Source organism: Osmerus mordax, chromosome 20 (genome assembly GCF_038355195.1).
Source record: "Osmerus mordax isolate fOsmMor3 chromosome 20, fOsmMor3.pri, whole genome shotgun sequence".
Taxonomy (NCBI): Eukaryota; Metazoa; Chordata; class Actinopteri; order Osmeriformes; family Osmeridae; genus Osmerus; species Osmerus mordax.
The window spans coordinates 3,884,174-3,905,917 of record NC_090069.1 but is presented as its reverse complement, the minus strand read 5'-3'; the positions used below and the strand labels follow the sequence as shown (position 1 = coordinate 3,905,917).

At 46.7% G+C, this 21,744-nt stretch overlaps 1 protein-coding gene across 1 annotated transcript; it reads right to left on the bottom strand.

Annotated features, from left to right (window-relative positions):
• Positions 1-102: 102 nt before the first annotated feature.
• Positions 103-21,521, bottom strand: LOC136964004 (AP2-associated protein kinase 1-like). The gene is made up of 21 exons (XM_067257865.1): positions 20,541-21,521; positions 18,446-18,564; positions 18,217-18,325; positions 17,591-17,733; positions 17,115-17,236; positions 16,715-16,796; positions 16,419-16,551; positions 16,022-16,125; positions 15,699-15,784; positions 15,438-15,598; positions 14,621-14,751; positions 13,851-14,270; positions 13,255-13,403; positions 13,013-13,167; positions 12,823-12,915; positions 11,991-12,086; positions 10,967-11,071; positions 10,032-10,181; positions 8,441-8,611; positions 7,834-7,941; positions 103-2,479 (listed from the first exon to the last, which is right to left on the bottom strand). The coding sequence occupies exons 1-21, from the start codon at positions 20,695-20,697 to the stop codon at positions 1,773-1,775; spliced, it is 3,501 nt and encodes a 1,166-aa protein (XP_067113966.1). The 5' UTR covers positions 20,698-21,521; the 3' UTR covers positions 103-1,772.
• Between the last annotated feature and the right edge of the window lie 223 nt (positions 21,522-21,744).

The following is a 21,744-nucleotide window of genomic DNA, read 5'->3' as shown; positions in this document are numbered from 1 at the left end:
ATTTCCACTTCCAGCATAATCTGGGGTATATTCTGGGAAGCGGCAAATTACTTTCTTTGTGTATCAGCAATGACAACCAGGATGGTCGGTTTTGAATTCTAAAATATTTTTTATTACCGGTAAGTGGGGAAAAATAAACATTATGATATGTCAAGGTAAGGCAAAATGTCTTGGTGCTTGGGCTCATGGTAAACACAGTGGGCCATCGTACGATGGTTTGAATCCAAATTTCAGTTAGCGACATGAAAATATCAGGACTGCATAAGGATATTATGACTACCTAGCCACAAACAGGATACTAACCGTACTGTACATTGGGCAATCAAGATAAAGTACCATAAACAGACTGCATTTTCTTTTTCAGCAATCTTTTTGTTCTAGCAAGAATAGGTCCTTCAAACCTTGAAACTCGCATGAATAGAGATTGCCTGGTTTAATAGCGTTGTTACATAATATAAGAGAGAGGCAGACAGACTCCTAATCCTGTGGGAAGTGAGCTCACGGAGGCATGCCTGTGGCTACAGAGGCAGCCAGGGATAGTGGGCTTGGAGGGCGACTCCAGAAAGCAATAAAACCAAATGCTAACGCTAATGCCATGCAGAGCTGCTTGATAAACGGTAGGCACGAGGCGGATCCACTTGGCTGAGCTCAGCAGGCCAGGGGAGCGGGCACTCAGCAGGCCAGAAGGAGCTCTGCTGAGTGGCAGCACGATGATCTTTAAAGGACGTATTCCGCAGTCATTTGCACGGATGTGAAGGAGGACACTTTTTAACACTGGTGACATAAGTCTCACTTTGTGTGAAATACATGAAAACAATTTAAAAGATATTTGGAGTAATAGTACATTATTATGATAATGCATAATGACATTTATGGATTCCTACATTAAATACTTTTGTACTTTTGGTACTTCTCCAAAACATGAGTGCTGTACAACTTATAATATAATATACAGCAAAGACAATCAGTGTGGTAAATAATTGAAAGGCTTGGTGTTGTATGTGATTCAATATAACAGAGAACATCCGAACTGCAAGTATGGGCTGTTTTAGTCCACATCACGCGAGACTTTCTAATGCTTCATTAAGTAGAACACATTCGATTTGACCACCAAACAGCCACTTTGCTGTGTAGTAGGTGCATACAATGTACTCTTTACGTGAAAAAAATGATAAGAAAAGGATAAGAATCTGAAAACATGAAATAAGACTGAACAAAACATGCTTTGTCCCAAAGATAGGAAAGTGACTACTTGGAATAGTTCACCAATATCAGAGTACAGCAACACGTACATCCATGACAAACAATTTTCAACTTGTACAATTACACAATCTGCAACCAAAACAAGTAATAGCACAGTTTGCATATAAAACAACATTAAATATAATTGCAGACATTAAATGTAATTGTAAAGTAAAAATCCCCCACGCAGCACAGTACAATTAACTAGTATCACTTGAAATGTCCCTGGTGTTTTGGTTTCCTGTGTTTCCCAGCAGGTTTGCTCAATCTGATCAACCACCATAACACTGAGGTAGAGTAACAGTGTGTCGTGCAAGTCCATTATAATACTGCAAGTCCATTATAATACTGCATGCACCCTTAGCCAAGAGAGTCTGAGTATAATCCATTTGTCTTTCTGAAGAAGGCAGGGTTTTTTTTATGGACAAGGGGTTAAGACCTCGTTAGGGGTCACATCTGCTTGTCTGGTTGTTTTTAATGAAGGTCATGGGGGTATAGACTGGGCTCGGGGTGAGATGATGTCCCTCGTATCAAGGTTTGCCTTTTGGACACCTGGGATGAAAGGGGGCCCTGAGAAAGGGGTCCTTCAGAGCTACTCCTCCGATGGTCCAGGAGTGCAGGGGTCCCACAGCCACCGAGCCCACGGCGGCCTGCTGACCCACGCTGGAGACCACGCGATGGGCCGCCACGGGCTGCTGGGGCCAAGGGGCCTCGGAGCGAGGGTAGACAGGCAGGGGCTGTCGCTTCAGGGGGCCCAGGCCCCGGGGGGGCAGTCGGACCTGGGGACGGGAGTTGCAGGGCTGGATCTGACGGGGAGCGCCTGGGTTTGGAGGACACGGATGGGGCGGGGGGGTCGTTTCAACAGGCTCCCGTCTCCTCCCAGGGGGAGAGGCCTGGGGAGAGGCGTCGGAGGACAGCGGGGGCTTATGGGGCAGGAGGAAAGCGGAGCGGGTGACCACGCCTTCCTCAGCCGTCCTAAAAGGGGCGAGCAGGAAGACGTCCGGCGGGGTGACTGCGCGGTCTGCAGGATAAGGGTGGCTCCTGACGGCTTGCTTCCCGGGGCCAGAGAGCTGGCTGGAGGGGTGAGGCGGCTGGGTGTCTGAGTTGCTGGTGTGCTGTGCCAGTATTCTGGGGATGGAACAGTTGTGCATGCAGGGAACCAGGACCGCCTCGCAGACGACGGGCTGTTCCCCACAAGCCTGCCCAGGGCCCCTGATACCCGACCCCCACTGCACATCTGTAGGGCACAGCGGAAAGCTAGTTTAATGCTTCATCGTAAACAACTATTATTTGGTCTCAAGACTTTATTGGTAAACGGAGGTACTGTACACGGAGAGGTAAGAGTGAAAGGAGAGATGATGTTTTGTGTGTTGGGAGTGGCGGTTCATCAGATTGATTACAGACACATGGCCGTAGGTCGGATACCGACATTACATGCATGTGGCCCAATTTTGCCTTTTGTATCTGAGTGTCGAATCGCAATGTGCGTCCCAAGAAAAATCACTCAATGTGAGCATCGTCATAAGACTCCATCTCACGGATGATTCATGAATCACAAGACACGAGGTGAGAGAAATGTCGACAAGACAACGAAAAGGTTGACACAAGGAACAACCGGACTAAGACTCTTACCTGTGTTAGCCTGCCGTCCGGACAGAGAATGGTCAATTACTGCACAGCTTAAGGGTGCATGTCCATCAAACTCAGTCACACACAGTGAATGCTGAAATTGTATTTATCCAATGTAATGTCAATTTCCTTCAAAAATAAAAAAAAACGTGTCTCAGGGCTTCGCAAAGCCGCTGAATGAATACTCAACGACAAGAATGCATTCACATTTACACATTTATTTCACCATCTCTTTCTTTGTAGTTATTTTTAGTCATCTCACAAAAATAGAAGGTGCACACAGAATAACACAGCTTCGGCAATAAGGGATTGGGTGCCACAGAGAACGAGTGAGTTTCAGAACCCTCAGAAGGACAATGTCATAAACGGCTTCCACGTTTGGCAAAAACATCAGGGAGGATGAGGGGTTTCTGGATTCCCTACGTCACAAGTTTAACTACCTGCAGGCCATGACCTTTACTGAGTACAACAGCACAGTGATGTCTACTGGGAAAAGCTCAAGGATTGCATAGGTTCATAGCCACATTAGAATCCGCGAATGACTTGACTGTACAGTGTGGGGAGAGAGAGAGGAGGAGGAAGGGTAGAACATTGTGAACAAAAGCCTTCCGCTGCAGGTACTGTATCTACAAATGCCTGAGATAGATGGGACAAAAGGATTGTTACGCTGCCGTTGTCTTTTTCTCCCTTCAATAAATGTTGTCAAACTGGAATTAGCTGCTGGCATGCCTTGCTTCACATACAGTTTTATGCAAATGTTTGGGCACCCCTGGTCCAAATTCCTGTTACTGTGAATAGTTAAGTGAGTTGAAGAGGAACTGATCTCCAAAAGGCATAACGTTGAAGATGACACATTCGTTTCCAAATTTTAAGCTCATTTTAGTGTATCGTTTTTCTCTTGTACAATTTTAGAGTGATAAAAAAAAAAAAAGGAGCACCATGCAAAGGTTTGGGCGCCCCGACAGATTTGAGCTCTCAGATAACATTTACCATGGTCTCAGACCGTAGCTTGTTATGGGCTGGCTTGATGTTCACAATCATCGATGGGAAAGGCCAGGCGATTCAAATTTCAAAGCTTTATAAATACTCCTTAAACCATGTCCCAACAATCAGCCACCATGGGCTCCTCTAAGCAGCTGCCTTGCACTCTGAAAATGAAAAGAATTGATGAGGTCGTCATCAGGTCGCCATTTCTTCAGCTCGTCATGAAATTGGCAGTTAACAGGAACTTTGGAGAGGTCAAGTTGAGTCCTGGAAGAAAACGTTTAGAGAGAACTGCTTCAGCAGTCAAAACTTCTGTGTCCCCCTCAGGGACATTCAGCAGCCTCTGGAGATGTCGTGCACGGTTCTACTGCACACATATGTATTACAAATATGTTCAGCACGAAATCTGGCTTGAAATACGAAAGAAATGTGTCCTCTTTAACCCTTGTGTTCTCTTCGGGTCATTCTGACCCATCAGTCATTGTGACCCACCGTCGTATTGAGACAACTTTACCGCATACAAAAACAACAAGTGAAGCATTTTCTTTTAACCGTCGGGCTGTCTCAGACCCCCCACATCGCGAAGGTTAAAAGAAAATGCTTTTTATTTGTTTTTGTATTGGGTAAAATTGGGTAAACACAACGATGGTTTGTTGTGAACCTTTGGGTCATGTGACCCAAAGGCAGCACAACGGTTAACCTTATGCCTTTAGGAAATCAGGTCATGTTTAGCTCGCTTAGCTGTTCGCAGTGACGGAACTTTAGACCAGGGGTGCCTAAACCTTTTGAATAAAGCTGTATCGTCAAATTCAAAGTACTCTGTACTTTCTGGGCCACAGAACAGCAGAGACGGGGGGTGCTTCGCTCACACGAGAGCTAGCATGGCACCCTGTCCACTGTGCCCCGTGTTCAGGGTGGGGGAAACGACTCACTGCTGGGGACTGAGATCTGCGACCCCCTGAATGTTGAGTCATCCATCATTTTCATCTCCCACAGCCTCCCCCTCACCCCCCTCCCTCCTCCATCGAATCAATCATCTTTTTATTCCATTGGTTGACATGGAGAAATATTCTAACCTATGTATGCCAGTGTCTCTATCAGAGGTCATACAAGTAGCACAGTGGCCCTGAGACCCATTAGGGACTCTTAAGATAGACCGACTCACTCTTCCTACCTGAGAGAGTAAAGAGGGGGCCCTGTGCTTTCAGCGAGAGAATTCAAACGGCAACACCAATTCGAGTGTCGCTGTTATTGCAGCGAGCCGAACGACACCACAAGCATATCACTCCCCCACAACTCAGACTGGCTGTTACTAAGTTACAGTACATCATGTCAACACGCACACCCGCTCGCACACGCACGCACGCACACACAAACCATCAAGTTATCGAACAAATCAACGGAACATTCAACAACATTGCCATGCTTTGATATGAGTCTCTAGGACCAACGAAAACCACTGCACATAATCATGGCTTTACAGAGCACTAGTTCAGCAAGGGTAGTGGTTCAGCCATTATAGAGCAATGAATATGAACTGATTCAGGACAACAGTCCCTTAGATGTGTTCCCATTGCAATCAATGGGAACAGTTGTTTTGTTAATTTCAACCCCAAAAAACGACCTTAAAAGAATGTCAGCAAAACCAAGCCTTCCAAGTTCACTATACTTTTACTTAGAAGATGTACAATTCATCTCAATCCTGAAAAGGTAAAAGCTAGGATTGTCACAACTGTATGTTCTGCTAAACGTAGTGGGGGAGGGGGGAAATAACTTTTCATCACACATTTGCACAAACAGGAATAAGATATTTAGTATTCAGTATTTATCCGTCTTCTTCTATGATATAGATCGTAGGAATCATATAGATATATATATCTATATGATTCCATATTCATATACTAATATTTATTTCATACATTCATTCTCTAACACTAGTCATATTCACATTTATTAACAGACACATTAATAAATATATATATTTCCATATTTTTCCACAAGTAAAGCTATGACAGACAGGGAACGAGGACTTTGTACTTCTTTTTTTTTTATATATATATTTTTTTTTTTATAGAAGAACCAAACCAAGGGTCACTACCTCTGTGCCTGTGGGTATTGCAAATGAACATATTCTAGGATAACGACAACCAAAAAAAGGAACAGGTGTGCAGGATTCTGTACAGCTAGGAATGTACATGAATGTGGTTGGAGTATAGAATGTTGTTGATGGAATGGCAATTACTTTTGAGTAGCCTAATTATGCTTATTTAACTAACTGAGGTCGTCTGAGCGCTGTCTGGGGGGGAAGCTCCCCCCCCTCTCTCTCCGCGTGTAAATCGCTGAATGAATCATTATCTACTCTCTGTATCACACAGCCTCAGACGCTTAAAACAGCTGTGTTGACTGAAAAGCATAAACTATTTGACTTATGGCCCTCAAACTCATGCTCTAGAACTCCGAGTGCGATGCTTAGGAACGCTCTAGAACTCCGAGTGCGACGCTTAGGAACGCTCTAGAACTCCGAGTGCGACGCTTAGGAACGCTCTAGAACTCCGAGTGCGACGCTTAGGAATGCTCTAGAACTCCGAGTGCGATGCTTAGGAACGCTCTAGAACTCCGAGTGCGACGCTTAGGAACGCTCTAGAACTCCGAGTGCGACGCTTAGGAACGCTCTAGAACTCGAAGTGCGACGCTTAGGAACGCTCTAGAACTCCGAGTGCGATGCTTAGGAACGCTCTAGAACTCCGAGCGCGACGCTTAGGAACGCTCTAGAACTCCGAGCGCGACGCTTAGGAATGCTCTAGAACTCCGAGTGCGATGCTTAGGAACGCTCTAGAACTCCGAGTGCGACGCTTAGGAACGCTCTAGAACTCGAATTGCGACGCAAAGGAACGCTCTGAGGGATCCGCTTCTAAAAAGTGTGGACGACTTTCAACGCGGATTATGACGAACCATCCATTCTATACGACAGCAGGGAATGATGCACGGGCAAAAACACCCACATAAAAGTGCTAAACAGGCTACGTGGAAAGTTGGCAAAGGAGGTTCCCCTTCCCCCCTTAAGTGGTAGCCTCAAGTTATCCTTTAGCTAGCTTTATTACGTGCAAATAATTGGGAGAGGGATCCCCTTTTCTGAAATGGCATGAGAGACACAGTGGCTCCACGGGACCCGGCAAGAGGATGCAATGCAGGGCCCCGCGAAAACAAGAAGAACCAAGACACAAAACGGGCAGACACGACAGGCACTGACCGACGACAGAGCGAGGACCAAAGCTGCCATCGATCGGAAAAAGGGTGAAAAGGGAAAGTGGGACGCAGTGAAAGGATGACGGGATCGACGGGGACGGGAGACTGACGGCAGGCCACCGCGGGGCGCCAAGCAGACAGGACAGGACTTGAAGGAGGGGGGGGGGGGGTGTTTTCTGATGAAGAGGGATGATGTGAGAGCGAAAAGCAGGTCGAGGTTGACGCAAGTGGTGACGGGGGCTGTAACTATAAGGTCTGGATCTATAATAACCCCCCCCTGCTCCCCCCCCCCCCCCCCGCAACACAGCTCCTCTCTCCTCTGCCAGCTGCAAATGGGTCTACAGGTCGATGAGCTGGTCCACTAGCAGCAGGGAGCGGGCCAGACTGGGGAGGCTGGACTCTGAGCTGCCACTGTTACTGCGGGAGTGGCCTCCTGTAATTGGCCACAGAAAGGGAGGGGGGAGGTGGAGGGAGGGAGGGAGGGGGGAGGTTAGAGGCAGGGAGAGGGAGGGGAAGGAGGGAGGGAGGGGAGCAAGGGAAGGGAGTCACAAGAAGCAGAAAGGAGGAAAGGATCGGAGTAGAATTGTAAAAGGAAAGAGAAATAGAAGCTGAGAAAAACACGACCAACCGATAAACTTTAAGCCTACTTGGGGGGGAAAACTAAGGAAGTGGTAACAGACGGCCGCGAATGACCGGTAAGTGTTCCGGTGTGAGGGCAGTGTCGAGGCGTACCTTGGGAGGTGCTCTTGGGGCCCGTGACAGGGATGGGGTCAAACTCGTCCTCCGGTCCAGTCTCTGCTGGAGGGGGAGCCTCCAAGTCTGCCATCAGGAGGGAGGAGTCTGGATAATGAGGCAGGGAGGAAAAGAGAGATGAAGATGCGTCAGAGCACTGGGGCTCTTTAAGGCGCTGAAGCCAAATGGTCACTTGTACGTTGAGTCTAGTGCAGTGGTTCTCAAACCTGTCCTCAAGTACCACCTATCCTGCATGTTTTAGATGTTTCCCTGCTCCAACACACCTGATTCAAATGCACGTTTGTTACCAGGCTTCTACAGAGCTAGATAACGACCCATTTATTTGAATCAGGTGTGTTGGAACAGGGAAACATCTAAAACATGCAGGACAGGTGGTACTTGAGGACCAGGGTTGAGAACCACTGGTCTAGTGCACTCAAATTCAACTGTCATCTCCAGATGGTCAACCTCTGCATCTCGAGACAACACCGTCACTATGAAGATGATTTAGTCGAGAAAAAAAAATGAATCACGAGTGTCGAGGGGGCACCGTGTTATTATGTTCTAGTCTGGTGGTTCTAGGGACAGGGGGGGGGAGGGAGTTTACCTGCCAGGGGCTGGGGGGCCTCCCCGGACAGCATGGCTAACTCATCCAGGGCAGAGGCAGCGGATGTGGGGACGGAGAAGAGAGAGGGGGCGCCGCCGGGCCCTTCAGAAGGGGCAAACTGGCCCGAGATGAGGGTGCAGTCCAGGAGAGAGTCCTCCCCGGTCAGCGCTTCTGGAGGAGCGAGGAGAGAGGACAGGTCACTGACAGGTCTGTTGACGACGCCACGAGTCTGACTTGATGGGTCGGCTTTGGTGTGAAAACCTCAACGACGGACGGCAGCTCGAAGCCATGATGTTTCGGTCTATTCGCCCTATTCCTATTTCCTCGCCCCTTGATTCGTACTTCATTTATACATTTCATTAATTAGCTTTTGGGTGTTTTAATGAAGTGTGAGAGGCGTTTTTAATCAATGTATTAATCCCAGTCATTAAAAGGTGTAGGTGTCTGCCCACAGATAAGGTTTTTATAAATCAGGATGATGGCAATTTAACAAATAGATTATCTCTGCCACGGCAGAAATGTAGCAAAAGTAACATGAAAGAAAAAAAAACCTGCAAATTGCAAGGTCCACCTTTGTCTACCCATTTGTAGATCTACGTACGCATTCACAGACTTAGACGTGAACACACTTGAAAATATGAATACAGATTTTCGGATGTTTTGGGATCTCGTACACACTTGGCCGGTGTAGGCAATCATTTGCGGATCGCGGAATACATTCGTGAATTGTTGTACGCAATTGTTCTGCTACAACAATGGCCACAGAGCTACACCACCTAAAAGCTAGCTCTTCAATGGAGTCAAGTGGGTGGTATTTACACTTAGGAGTGAGTTATACCAAGTCAACTAGGTTACACTATAACAGGATCTCGAATACCACAGAAGAAAAGGATGGGTCTTTAGTAAGCCAATCGTTTGAAAGACTTGGAGCCGGCATTACACACACAAGGCTACAGGAATGAGCAAAGCTGGTTCAGCTGGGAGACTCCGAGGGGCGCTTGTGTCAGTCGGCAACAGCAGTGTTGCACAGTGCGTGACAAATGATTCCTGAGTTCTCTCCCCCCCACCCCAGCCGCCTCCAAACTTGGTTCTGTGTTTGCGCAGTCTGTTTGTGCATGATCTCTGCTACTGAGATCAAAACAAAGACTTAAGTTGGGTTTCTCTGGCAGAGAGCTGTCACAAAGCAGAATAATTCCACCAAAGATAAGTTTACATGCATTACAATGGTGCTAAAATTGACAGATATAAATAGATATAATAGATTAGATTCAATGCCCATGCGCTGTTGTTGGTAAAATCAGATGAAGATCTTCTGAGTGAAGATATCAAAGGATGAGACGGAATATGATTCCTTTGAAATAAAATCTCTGTTCTCGGCCTGGCCTTCCTTTGACAAAGCGAGTCAATGTACGGTGTAAATGTAATGGAGGTAGGAATTAACCGACAAGCCTGCTCTCACGTCCATCAGTGGTCAAATTACTATTATTATGTTGTGTAACATCCATTATTAAATCCAGAACTGTCCATTGGTGCTCCAGCTTGCTTAGAAATGGGTATCCTACGTTGTGTTGTCTGCGAGGCAGCTACTGACCAGAATCAGGAAAGGTTCTCTCAGTCTGCGCCAGAGGAGACTCCAGACCGGGGATGAGAGGGCCGACCGACACCTCCGCTGAAGCAGCTGAGACGAGGAGAGAGGAAGTCAAGGAGGGGGATGTCAGACCGGACACCAAGGTGCATTGGCCTAGTAGAAGAGATGCTCGCTGAATACATTTTACATTTAGTCATTTTAGCAGACGCTCTTATCCAGAGCGACTTACAGTAAGTACAGGGACATTCCCCCCCGAGGCAAGTAGGGTGAAGTGCCTTGCCCAAGGACACAACGTCATTGGCACAGCCGGAAATCGAACCGGCAACGTTATGATTACTAGCCCGATTCCCTAACCGCTCAGCCACCTGACCCCAATATAGGCTCACTGATAGCTTCAAGGACGATGAAGAAAAGGTAAGAGGCACAATAGGAAGAGAGGGAACTGGACCCAAATAAATTGGAAGTGTTCACGTATACCCCTTTCACACAAATCGAATTAGATTGGAAGAAGATACACAGCTGGTGGTAAATTCTGCACTCTTCATTACTGAACCATGTAAAGTAGGCAAAGAGGTCGTAAGATGGTCAGTGTTTTTCTATTACCAAATTTTATTACGTTATAATTGAAGTATTTTGTCATTGGTTACTAGCCATATCCTGTAATTGGCACACCACTCAAACAGAAAGAACGTGGAACTTTCTTTGACTGGCTCACTTCAAGCGCTTTTTTCGAAATATATGCTCACGAATGTCAAAACACAATAGCCCTACCTTCCAACTGCTTTGACATGTAGGTATTAACCAGGCCGGCCATTTTAGGGTTGTAAATAGCCTAAACCCGCGCAAATATATAGGCCTGGAGACCATCGCTTTAGGTTCCAGGTGTGAAAGGGGTAAGAGAGACACGAAAAGATTAGTCTGAAAGACTTGCGATTTACCTTTGGCAGATTCCTCGACCGATCCACCAAATGGATCGGCCAATGACAAGAGGTAAGGGAGCATAAGAGAAGGGTCTGGGGACTTCAGTCCCTCAATCAGCTTCTCTATAGATTAGCAAAGAAGAGAATGAAAGACACAAAGTGGACAATAACAGGCAGCATGGAACAACACAAAGACCACTGAAGAAAATTGCTGGTTATTCAACAGAAATTCTTCAGAAATGGGGAGAATAGGAAAGATGGATTTGACGGTCAAGACAGACTCAAATGAATGCAGGACAATATGTCGTGTATTTGCAATCCATTTAGAGCAACGACACAATGGGATGGAAGGAATGGCAGTTATCAATTTATTGAATTGACTGAGGCCGTTTGTGTGACACGCAAATCTTGTGTCTAAGTGAAGTGTGACCATGCAGTGTGAAAAGCCCAATTTCCCGATCTGGGTGGTAAACCATAAAGTGTTACTTCTAGCCATGTAGATAACCTTGCCAATGAAAAGACCTGCTTATGCTTTCAAAACAACCTTCTTCTACAACATTCTTAAGCTATTTATTTTCTAATTTTCAGCAGTGCCAGTGAACATGATGGTCTACAACAGCAGATGATTTAACTGCATCATCATGTGCCCTTTGTGGCTATGGAATGAATCGTGGCAACTGGTAAACATTTTCTCAGTTATGAGGCGGAATAAGACAGCAAAACGTTGCGCATAAGATTTTTCCGAAGGACAAGTATGCATACATTTCATAATTATCTGAGGAAATACACTTGATGTCATAACAATCGAATTCCCTTCCTACATATCAAGAAGAGTTTGGCGGATTTTCAGTTCACCAAGTATCGTTAACTGGAGATCAAACTTAACATTGTGACATTTGAAAAATAAAAAAAACATCTGAAGAAAGCTTGGAAGGACAAACAGCACTTAATCGACTGTGAGAGAAGTTTTTCCGACACAGAAGATGAGTAAGGACAATGGGGGTGTTACAATGAAGACAGTGGCACCTCAGACACTCCGTACCTGGTGTTTTTGAGAGTGAGAGAGCATTGAAAGGCTCTGGAACAACCAGCAACGAGGTGACTGAATCCAGTCCCAGAATGTCTTCCGTGTGATCCACTAGAATGAAGTGATAAAAAAAAGAAAGATCATAGATACTTCACACTGTCACAGCGAATCACATCGTTTAATACTGATTAAACGATGTGATCTGAATACAGATTATTGCTGTTGTATAACTGCTAAATATTTTAAAACAATTGAAGCTTGTTTTTTTTACTGCTTCCAGAGGACTCACTACACATGCAACATATGCCATTACATTTTTGCATTATACCCTGAATGTCCCTAAAATATATTTAAATATGAGGTTCTTATTGCAACTTGTATGTTCTATGTGTACTTTTAAGAGGGATCAAACCATGTTAAAAATAATAAAAACCTTAATTGCTGGAAAAACTTCTTTACAAAATAATCAAATAAAACCATGTTTATTGTTGTTTTTAACCATGTTTGTTGTATAACCATGCAATAAAACCCATGGTCTTCGTGATGTCTTTGTTCCATTCGACATCACAAAACACAACACCGAAACGGAACCACCGCTAAAGCTAGCGCTACCGTGTTTAGCTATCGTTTAATTGCATTGGTGGTCAAACGAGTTCCAGCTGAACCCGAGCACATCCAGTGAGGAAACCCCCTGAGGAAAACGCAGCCCTACAGCCGACCGGCTGGGAAAGTATCGGGAACGAGCGGGAATGGACGCGTCTGACAGAAAATCTAAGCATACGTCAGTAGAGTGTATACACTAAGGCCTGGTGTGGCTGTGCTGATGGAGGGTGAGAGGGAGGCTCACCAGCTGGCTGGGGGGCCGTCTGGTCCGGGGAGGTGGACCCCAGGCCTGGGATCAGGTCCTCAGTGGGGGCCTTCTCTGTTTCTCCAGGTGCATCTGACGACAGATAAATGACAAAGTTACCCCGACACACACACACACACACAATAAATGTGGTTTCGCTAACGTGCACACGAACAATTTGTCACCGTACCATCAGCCTGCTTGTCCTTCTTCACCAGTTCCTCAGCAGTGAAGTTAGAGAAGCTGTCGTCATCAAACGGGTTCCATGCAGGGGTCGTGGGGGCGCCAGAGCCTGCGGGTGAAGCCGATGTGCCCTCCTTGCTGCCCTCATTGGCGCCCGCGGTTCTAGAATTCAAACACAGAACACAAGGGAAGCTCGCATGACATGCGGCAGGTGAGTGACGTCATGTGACGCCCTGCAGCTCTTCTTACTGGTTAGGGTCGACATCTGCAGCCGCTGCCCTGTTGATTTGTTGTGTGGCGTCGCTCTCTGGCGAGCCGGTGACTGCAGTCAGAGGGAGGTCACCGGGGGGAGGCCTGGGTTCCGCCTGCTCTGCGGTCTTAGAGGACGGAGGCGGGGCCTATACGTGAGGGCGAGAGAGTACGAGAGAAAAGCGTGAGGGAGGGTGTAAATGTGACTCCTATCCGGATAAACACGGACAATGTCGACATGGATAAAGTGAAATGGTGAGAGAGGCATGATTGACGAGAAAAAGCGTAAAATAAAAAGGGCCAACAAAAAACTGCAAAAAAAGGGATATTAACAGACAAACATGACGTATTTGCTGTGCCCCCCAAAAAACACAAAAACAAAGGGCATTTATACATTTGACAGTGATGGATGTCCTTTCATAACAGACCCACCCCAAAAAAGTAAGTCAAAGCATTGGGACGCAACCAAACTGAAAATAAGATGTGCGCTTTTCCAAAAAAAAAACGTGATGGATGGATAAACGAAGATGGATGCATGACGTCATGGATGACCGGCCCCGCTGAATGGCGACGGTCTGGAGGTGGGGGGCTGTTACCGTCTGCCGTTTCTCAGCAGCATTCGGACACGTCTCGGACGAGCTGGGCAGGGTCCGGACGAGAGGCTGCGGGGCAGCTTGGGGCTGGAGCACGGGCTGCTGGTCAGCCAGCTGGAACTGGAGGATGGGCGTCTGACCTCCAGGGGGCTGGGAGGAGGGAGGCAGGGGAGCCGATGGGGAGGGCTGAGGGTCGAGTTGCGGCACCGGGCCTGCTTGCTTACGACGGGCGCTCCGGGCAGGGGCTTTGGGCGGGGCGGGGCTGGACGGGGCCTGCGTTGCTTTCTGAGGGGCGGGGCTAGCCACGGTAGGCGTGGTCTGCTGTGGTGTGCCTGCCAGAGCTTGTGGTTGGGCCTCGGTCTTAGCCAGGACTGAGACTCCTCCCCCTGCTGCATTGACATCTGCTGGGATTGGCTGCCCTGGCTTCCATAGAGATGAGTGACAGCAAGCAGTGTCAATAACACACCCATGATGTCAACTATCATGGTCAGGTGGGAATAAAAGCATTCTAAATGTTCCTTAAGAGAAATAGCTCAATTGTATAAAACTTAGGTTATTTAGAATCCACACCTTTTTTTCCTTCTAATGCACTAATAGTATAATCGGATTAATAGTTTCCTCCATTCCCTACTCATTCCTTCAGAAACAGAATACAAATTAACTACATAACTTGACCAAATAGTACAGTTAACAATGGCATTCAACACAGTGTCTGAAATTTACCACTCGACTAAAAGCCTTAACTTGCCACGCAAATTCGGATGCAGCATTACCTGCTTCTGTTGAGTGACAGCCTGACTGGGGGGTTTTTGAGATTGGTTGAGAGCTGCTGGAGGCGGGACTGCAGTCTGGGCCTTGTGTGATTGGAGGGCTGCTGCTGGCTGGGAAAGGTTCAGACTCACACCTGTGGATGAAATAAAAACAACTCTAGTTACTAGGCTGACTTAAAACGGAAGGGGGAAAAAAGGAAAGAGTTAGGGTTAGCCCTCTGTGACATGCTTGCGTGTAAAAAGGGCTATACAAATACATTTTGATTTGATCTAGGGTTAGTCATCCTGCTCATTAGAAATTATCATCCTGCTCATTACTGTGCATTGCTAGTCATATGTTGAGAAATAAGGGCTAATAAATGTTCTGATTGGTTGTCCTTGTGTATAATGGGAACGGTGAAGCATTGTTCTGTGGATTCTTGATCTCAGACCTTCTCCTCAGCTCTGGCTTGTCCTTATACTCCTACTCCTTGCTCACCTCTTGCTTTCTCTCTGGTTTACAATGATCATTGTAGAGTATGTAAGATTGAAAGCCTTCATTTTGTAACATGTTTGCCTTGTGATTGATTTCATTCATTTGCAATGTTATTAAATGTGTATTTCATTTTAACCTTGTTTGGACCATTCTTGCTCTGATTTAACCCATAGTCAAATAACTGTAATTCTATTTGTATTGGCATTATTTGGTTCATGCTGATACACTGTTCAGTTTCCCATCTTCCTTTAAACCATAGGGGAATTCGTTTTGTTTGTTCTTGGACTATATTTAACCCCCTACAAATCCTCCTGAAGAAAAGACCGGTGAGGACTGTATACGCACCGATGGGCTGGGCTGCTCCGGCGGGGATGTTGGCCCGTTTGCGAGGGGTGAGGGCTGCAGGCTGAATGGGGAGGATCCCCGCTCTGGGCTGGGCGTGGCTCGCCTTGGGCCTCTGACGCGGGGTGATGGAGGTCTCAGTGGTGGGGACGGGGTCGGTAAGTCTGAGGGTCAAACGTATCGAGGAGAACGAAAGTCGGTCAAGACGGTTCGCATTTGTGCCCTAGAGTAAGAGGACTGAGCGGCGGCTGGCAGCTCCCTCACCTGGTCTTGGTCTGGGTTTGGGTCTTCTTGGCTGCGGCCTCGCTAGCTTTGATTGGTTCAGGGAGTTGAGTAGGAATAGGAGAATTCTGGAAATGGGGGGGGGGGGGGGGGGGGAATCCTCATTTAGATAAATGGATTAAGACCTACATGTGTATTGCAACGCACCGAGTGCAAGCGTGAGAGAAGTGGATCAAAAAAGGAGAAGAAAATGACACAAGTGTACTTTCGGAGGCGTAGAGGAAAGAAATGTCCACGGTTCAACCAGTCCCCCCCCCTCCCCACAGACAGGCTCAAATACAACCCGAGAGCAGAGGAGGACTGACCTTCACATTCTGAACAGGGCAGTCCCGCCTAGCCATTTTAAAAGCAAAGTAGGACACCTGGTAGATGTCGGGCCTTTTATCGGGGTCGGGCTCCAGCATGTACCCTGACAGACACGACGAGCCGGGTGCGAAGAAGACACGCAGACGTGGGGAATGAGCGTTAGAAAAACGGAGAGAGAGAGAGGGAGACCACCAGGCCATAACCACCAGAAACAACACAAAGCCACACACAACAGACCCCCCCCCCCCCCACACACACACACACACAACCTCGAAAGCAAAGCCCAGGCTAGAGGGGAGGAGAACCAGGGGGGTGGGGGGGTGTCCACAACACGGATTCAAGCTACGAAACACAACAAGCGCGCTGGGGGCCGCGAGGGCGAGCGTGCATACTGACGGATGAGGCAGTGGAGATCGAAGGAGTAGCGGGAGTTGTCCGGGATGGTGAAGTTGCCGTCGCAGATGGCCACCTGGCTCTCCCCGAAGGGCAGAGTGAAGAAGCACACCTTGTACAGCAGGCAGCCAAGCGCCTGGAGGACACAAAGGGGGAAGGAATTCGGTTACATCTCGACCTTCTAAACCCCCCCCCCCCGAAGGGCTTTGAAGGAAATCTTCCAATATTGATGGCAATATGTATGATGACGCAACATGATGGCAGTGTGTTCTGGGGGAGAAGCACTTGAGTCCACAAACCCATATGTCTGCTTTGGTCGTGATTGTTTTGCTGTTGTAGAGATTCACCATCTCAGGGGCTCGATATGACAGAGTCGTGTACCTGAGAGGGAGGGAGAAATAAATTGTATCATACCACAGAAGCAGCCCAATGACCCTGTGCACTAGATTCCCTGACAAATCCCGTGTTACGTGACCACATGACATTTACTCATGCTGCAGGTGTCTAGTGTCAACTAAGGGTGGACAGCATGAACGATGTAGAAAAATTCCGGTATTCATTTTCCTTATGGTATGATTTTTGACTTTAAAGTAAGCCTGAGGCTTAGCGCCCAGTACCTCATGTCACCCTTCGCAGCTTTGAGTCTTGAGTCATGGCCCGATTTCAGTCAACGTGACTTCCAACTCAGCGCCCACTTACTTTTTAATGTCTTCCTCGACTATTGTCACTCCCTCGGTTTGCGGGTTCTGGAACTTGTTGGTGGCGCTCCCAAAGTCGCAGAGCACATAGTGACCCTTGTCGTGCAGGAGAATATTCTCAACCTGCAAAAGCACGTAAGAGATGTCGGTCACAGCGGGAACCGTCACATAAGCCACATTTCAGACAAGCAGCCTCAACAGAGTCGTCCGCAGTTGAGAGTGTAAACGATAGCACTGCACTCGGACGTCCCAAAACACATCGATCAATAGTTGGTGGACTGCTCCTGACTGCTCATTGGCTTGAGTCACACAGGCTTTCAGCTGCAGCTGAGCTGCCTGAACTCACTTTTTTTGGTCAGGCCTACCACCGAGGTGCCGTGTTCTAGGCAGCACATACACCAAAGAGAGGAGAAAGAGGAGGTCGGGGGCGAGAACAAGAACAGAGGAAAGGACGGAAAATCTGATCAGATGTCCTGCCTTGAGGTCCCTGTGGATGATGGGTGATTTGCCCTGGTGCAGTCGAGACACAGCGTCGCACGTGTCACAGAAGATCTGCAGCACCTCAGCCTCGGTGAAACCGGTCTGAAGCCGCTGATTCATCAGATTCACCACCTGGCCCCCTGCGGAGACAGAACGTGTTGACGGACGTCCAAAACTGTCGGGGTCCGCTGTTAATCGTTGAAACGGGTAACGAGAAAAGCGGGTTTTCACATAAAATTGCTGTTAAAGTATGTTTGTGGCATTAAAGATAACACTGGGACGAATATGGAGCTACTTCTACTGCTAATTTGACAAATTACATTCCAGTCACTTTCCATACTACAGCTACACGATGTTGTACACTGCCCTTGCCGAACGCTGGATATCAAACCAGCAACACTGCAGTCGTGTGGAAAGACAGCGCCCTCGTATGGACTAACAGGGTCATATGAAATTGGCCAAAAAACGTTCCACAAATTCTGTGGTAGCGTGACCCTTTTTGTTTTTTTATCACACAAGTGACCTTTACAGAGTATAAGACAAACAGCGCCACCGTCCCGGGACGGACACAACCGGCTTTTCTTTTTCTTTTCAACCGGCTTTTCTTTCCCGCTCCCACTCACCTTTACAGAAGTCCATGAGGATGAGCACCTCCCAAACGTCTCCGGCACCAACAGCTGTAATACTGGAGTCCAGATAGCCGACGATGTTCTTATGGCCGACGAGGTCCTTCTGCAGAACCACAGGTTAGTGGCCGACAATAAAATCACGCCGAGGTGCAAAACAACCAGACGGTGACGGCTTGTCTCCTGTCCCCACCCCCCATCCCGTGGGCCCGTGACACACACACACCATGATCTGGATCTCCCGCTTGCACACTTGCAGGTCGTGCTCGTCGTTGACGTACATCCTCTTGAGGGCACAGCGCACGCCCTGGCTTGTGCGCACCAGGAACACGATCGCAAAGCCCCCTGCGGGAGGCGGATGCAAACGACAAGGGGTCAGATGGCTGAGCGGTTAGGGAATCGGGCTATTAAACAGTGGGTTGCCGGTTCGAATCCTGGCCGTGCGAAATGACGTTGTGTCCATGTACTTACTGTAAATCGCTCTGGATAAGAGCGTCTGCTAAATGACTACATGTAATGTAATGTTCATTTAGTTTGTGTTAGAGCAAACTCAAGTGACCTTAAAAGGAACAATAGACTATAATGGAGTTACCATAATAGGGCAACATTGGCATCATGAACAACATGCTACAGACATGTTCATCAAATTATAATATCAACGCAAGTAATGTGTCAACGGCCCTTGTGGCAGTATGATTAATTTACTGCCATGGCATTGCCTTGAGCAAATACTAGCCTGTAAAGGCCCACATACAACCATATGGTATACTTCACTGCAGATATCTGCACAATAATGTTTCATCACTGTTAAAAGGCAGGTGCATTAGACTCTCTGACAACGGTTTGGATACTGAAGGTCAGCCTGACGAAACTGCAGACTAGAATGATGCAGTAGAGCAGCAGTGGGTGTGGGGACGATGCTGCTGAGCCCAAAGTGGGGCAGGGACATCTCAACTGTCAAATAGACAACACAATGCCTGTCATCTGCCACTCTACTCAGAGGGTCTCTGGCAGAATCTCTCTCAGAAAAGAGAGTGTTTGTGAGTGTGTGTGTGTGTACGTACGTGTGTGTGTGCGAGAGAGGGAGAATAGGACAGTGCAGATAAAACTAACAATTACTTATCTTCTACCTCACATAGGCCTGCACTTTGTACACTTTGCATTCGCAGTGTAAACACTACCGCCTGAGAACAGAGGACGCTGTGTGCAGGCGTTTGTAAAGAAAGTTGTAAACGGATGCTGCGGCACTGAAACTGATTAGGATTTTCTTCTTTTTTTTCTCACATGTTCATCAGAACTGGCCTGTGGGTCTACGGGAATAAAAGCACACACACGACTTATTTTCAACCAACGAATAGGCAATTCCCTACTTGAATTATTACTATTCTATTATTGTTGCTACAGTGAATAAAGCTGTATAAAATCTTAATCTTGCTTTAAAGTGTATTACACTGGGTAACAATAACTTCACTTGTGTACACACACCCATGCACACACACACACTAAATAAAACATAAAGCCAATCTAAGATGGTGGGTGTTGTGGCTGGGTGATTTGACTTTAAATGAGTCATTTGTGAATTGTGATTTGGGCTTTTTTTGTATATGTGGCTACAACTAACTGCACACGGTACTTTGTGTGTTGTACCAGCTGTGCAACCAGCTGTGAAGCCATAGGCCAAAGTGTGATAGGCAATGTGGCTCGGGTCACCGCCTGCAGCTCTTAATAGATGAGCAGCAAGCTTGCAATAGTTATTGCCAGACATTGACAGCATAGTATAGGTTATAGCAAGAACAATGCCTATTCCAGTATAAGATCGTCCTTAAAACCTGTTGAAAGCACGTGCTCATACTAGTAGTAACCATGTCCGATGACTCATTCATCCAAACCTGTCCTACTGCCCATTAATCAGGGCCTCATTCATAAGTGGATTTCCTGCCCTGCATGGGATTTACCACATGAAGCTGTTAACAATGACAGGGAACACTTCCATTTGCCTGACCTCTGAACTTTATCCATCCACGATAGGCTCAATTACAATAGAATGGGAAAGGTAGTGTAGTGTTTCAGATGGTGTGGCCTAGTCTTCCGAGAATGGGAAGATGATACTACCATCACTGGCATTATCAACAGAACATACGACAACAGTATGTATTACACCCTTTATTTGAGTGTATTTTCGTGGCTGAAACAAAGCAGCCCAACTGTCAGTTAACCTCTCGGCGTGAAACGTTGTTAGTTTCCAGTCTGATTCAATTGTTACCATTATATTGGCCAGATTAACGTTCACCAGCATAGATTGAACTGGCAATATATCTTACCTTCGGCTACTGTTTCCTCAACAGTGACTTGGTACCGACCGATAGTAAATGCACGTCCAATAAAATTGCCACCTGCATGGCTCGATCCACTGCTTCCCCCTCCTGAACCAGGTCCAGAACTGACCAACTCCCGACGAGAATCAAAGAACTTCCTCATGTTATAAAGTGATGAGGGGCTTAAATCCCTTAATTCTAAAGAGTGCAATAGCTAAATTATACTTGTTTCCAGTTGTATTTTGGGGACAGAGCAGCTATTCTTTCTGACACTGTCTGCTTGTTTGCTGATGAAAAGCATTCAGTAATTTCTTAGCTGGCTGGTTATATCGATCTGTCAATTAGCGAGCTAGCTCCAAGATGTCAAAAAGTGACTATCCTTAGCAAACTGGCGTCTAGTCTCCCATTTGCCTCACAAACAGGCGTATGTTACGTAATATAAACAAGATATAGCACAGTGATATCTCGTTTTACAACATGTAATTAGTAAACAAGCCTGCTATCGTCTTCAGGGAAGACATTTCCATCAGTCCAGCTGTTCATAATATCCAGCTAACGTTAGCTAGCTAGCTAACAGAAATGTCCCTCCATCACCGTGGCTATGACATCTCGTGCAGCTAAGGTTATCCAGGTTAACCTCTAAATATAACGACGTGTTTCAATATATCCGCGGTGCAAAGTATGTGGTACCCGATGGGACAACTTTACACCATTTTCCATATTGTGTTGTAAACCGTATTTGTCTGTCTTTACCCTAGCTAGCTACCATATTTAGCGGTGTGGCTAGCTGGTACAATTTTCTTATGACCACGAACGATACTCTTTTTTTCTCGCTACAGGAAATGTCTACTAAATTGGCAGGAACTAGTCATTTAGCTAAATTTACGATTTTAAATGTCAGTTTGGTTTTGTCGATAAACATCTTCAAAATAAAAAAACAAATCTACATTACTCGCTAGCTACACAGTAGCTTGCACTACGTAACCTACAAGCTTTGGTTGCTGCTGCTGAGTACCACAACAGCTCTGCTGCTGACTTGCTCATCTACGTCATTGCAGAAACATGGGATCTGTAGTCCTTCTACCACCACCGTGGGGCGCTGAATTTACAGTTTTTTGGATTCAGGCTGGATTTGGACGAAAATAACTGTCATACTACTGTCGAGGAACAATATCCACAAAGAAGTATGCAAAATGCCAAATGCACATCT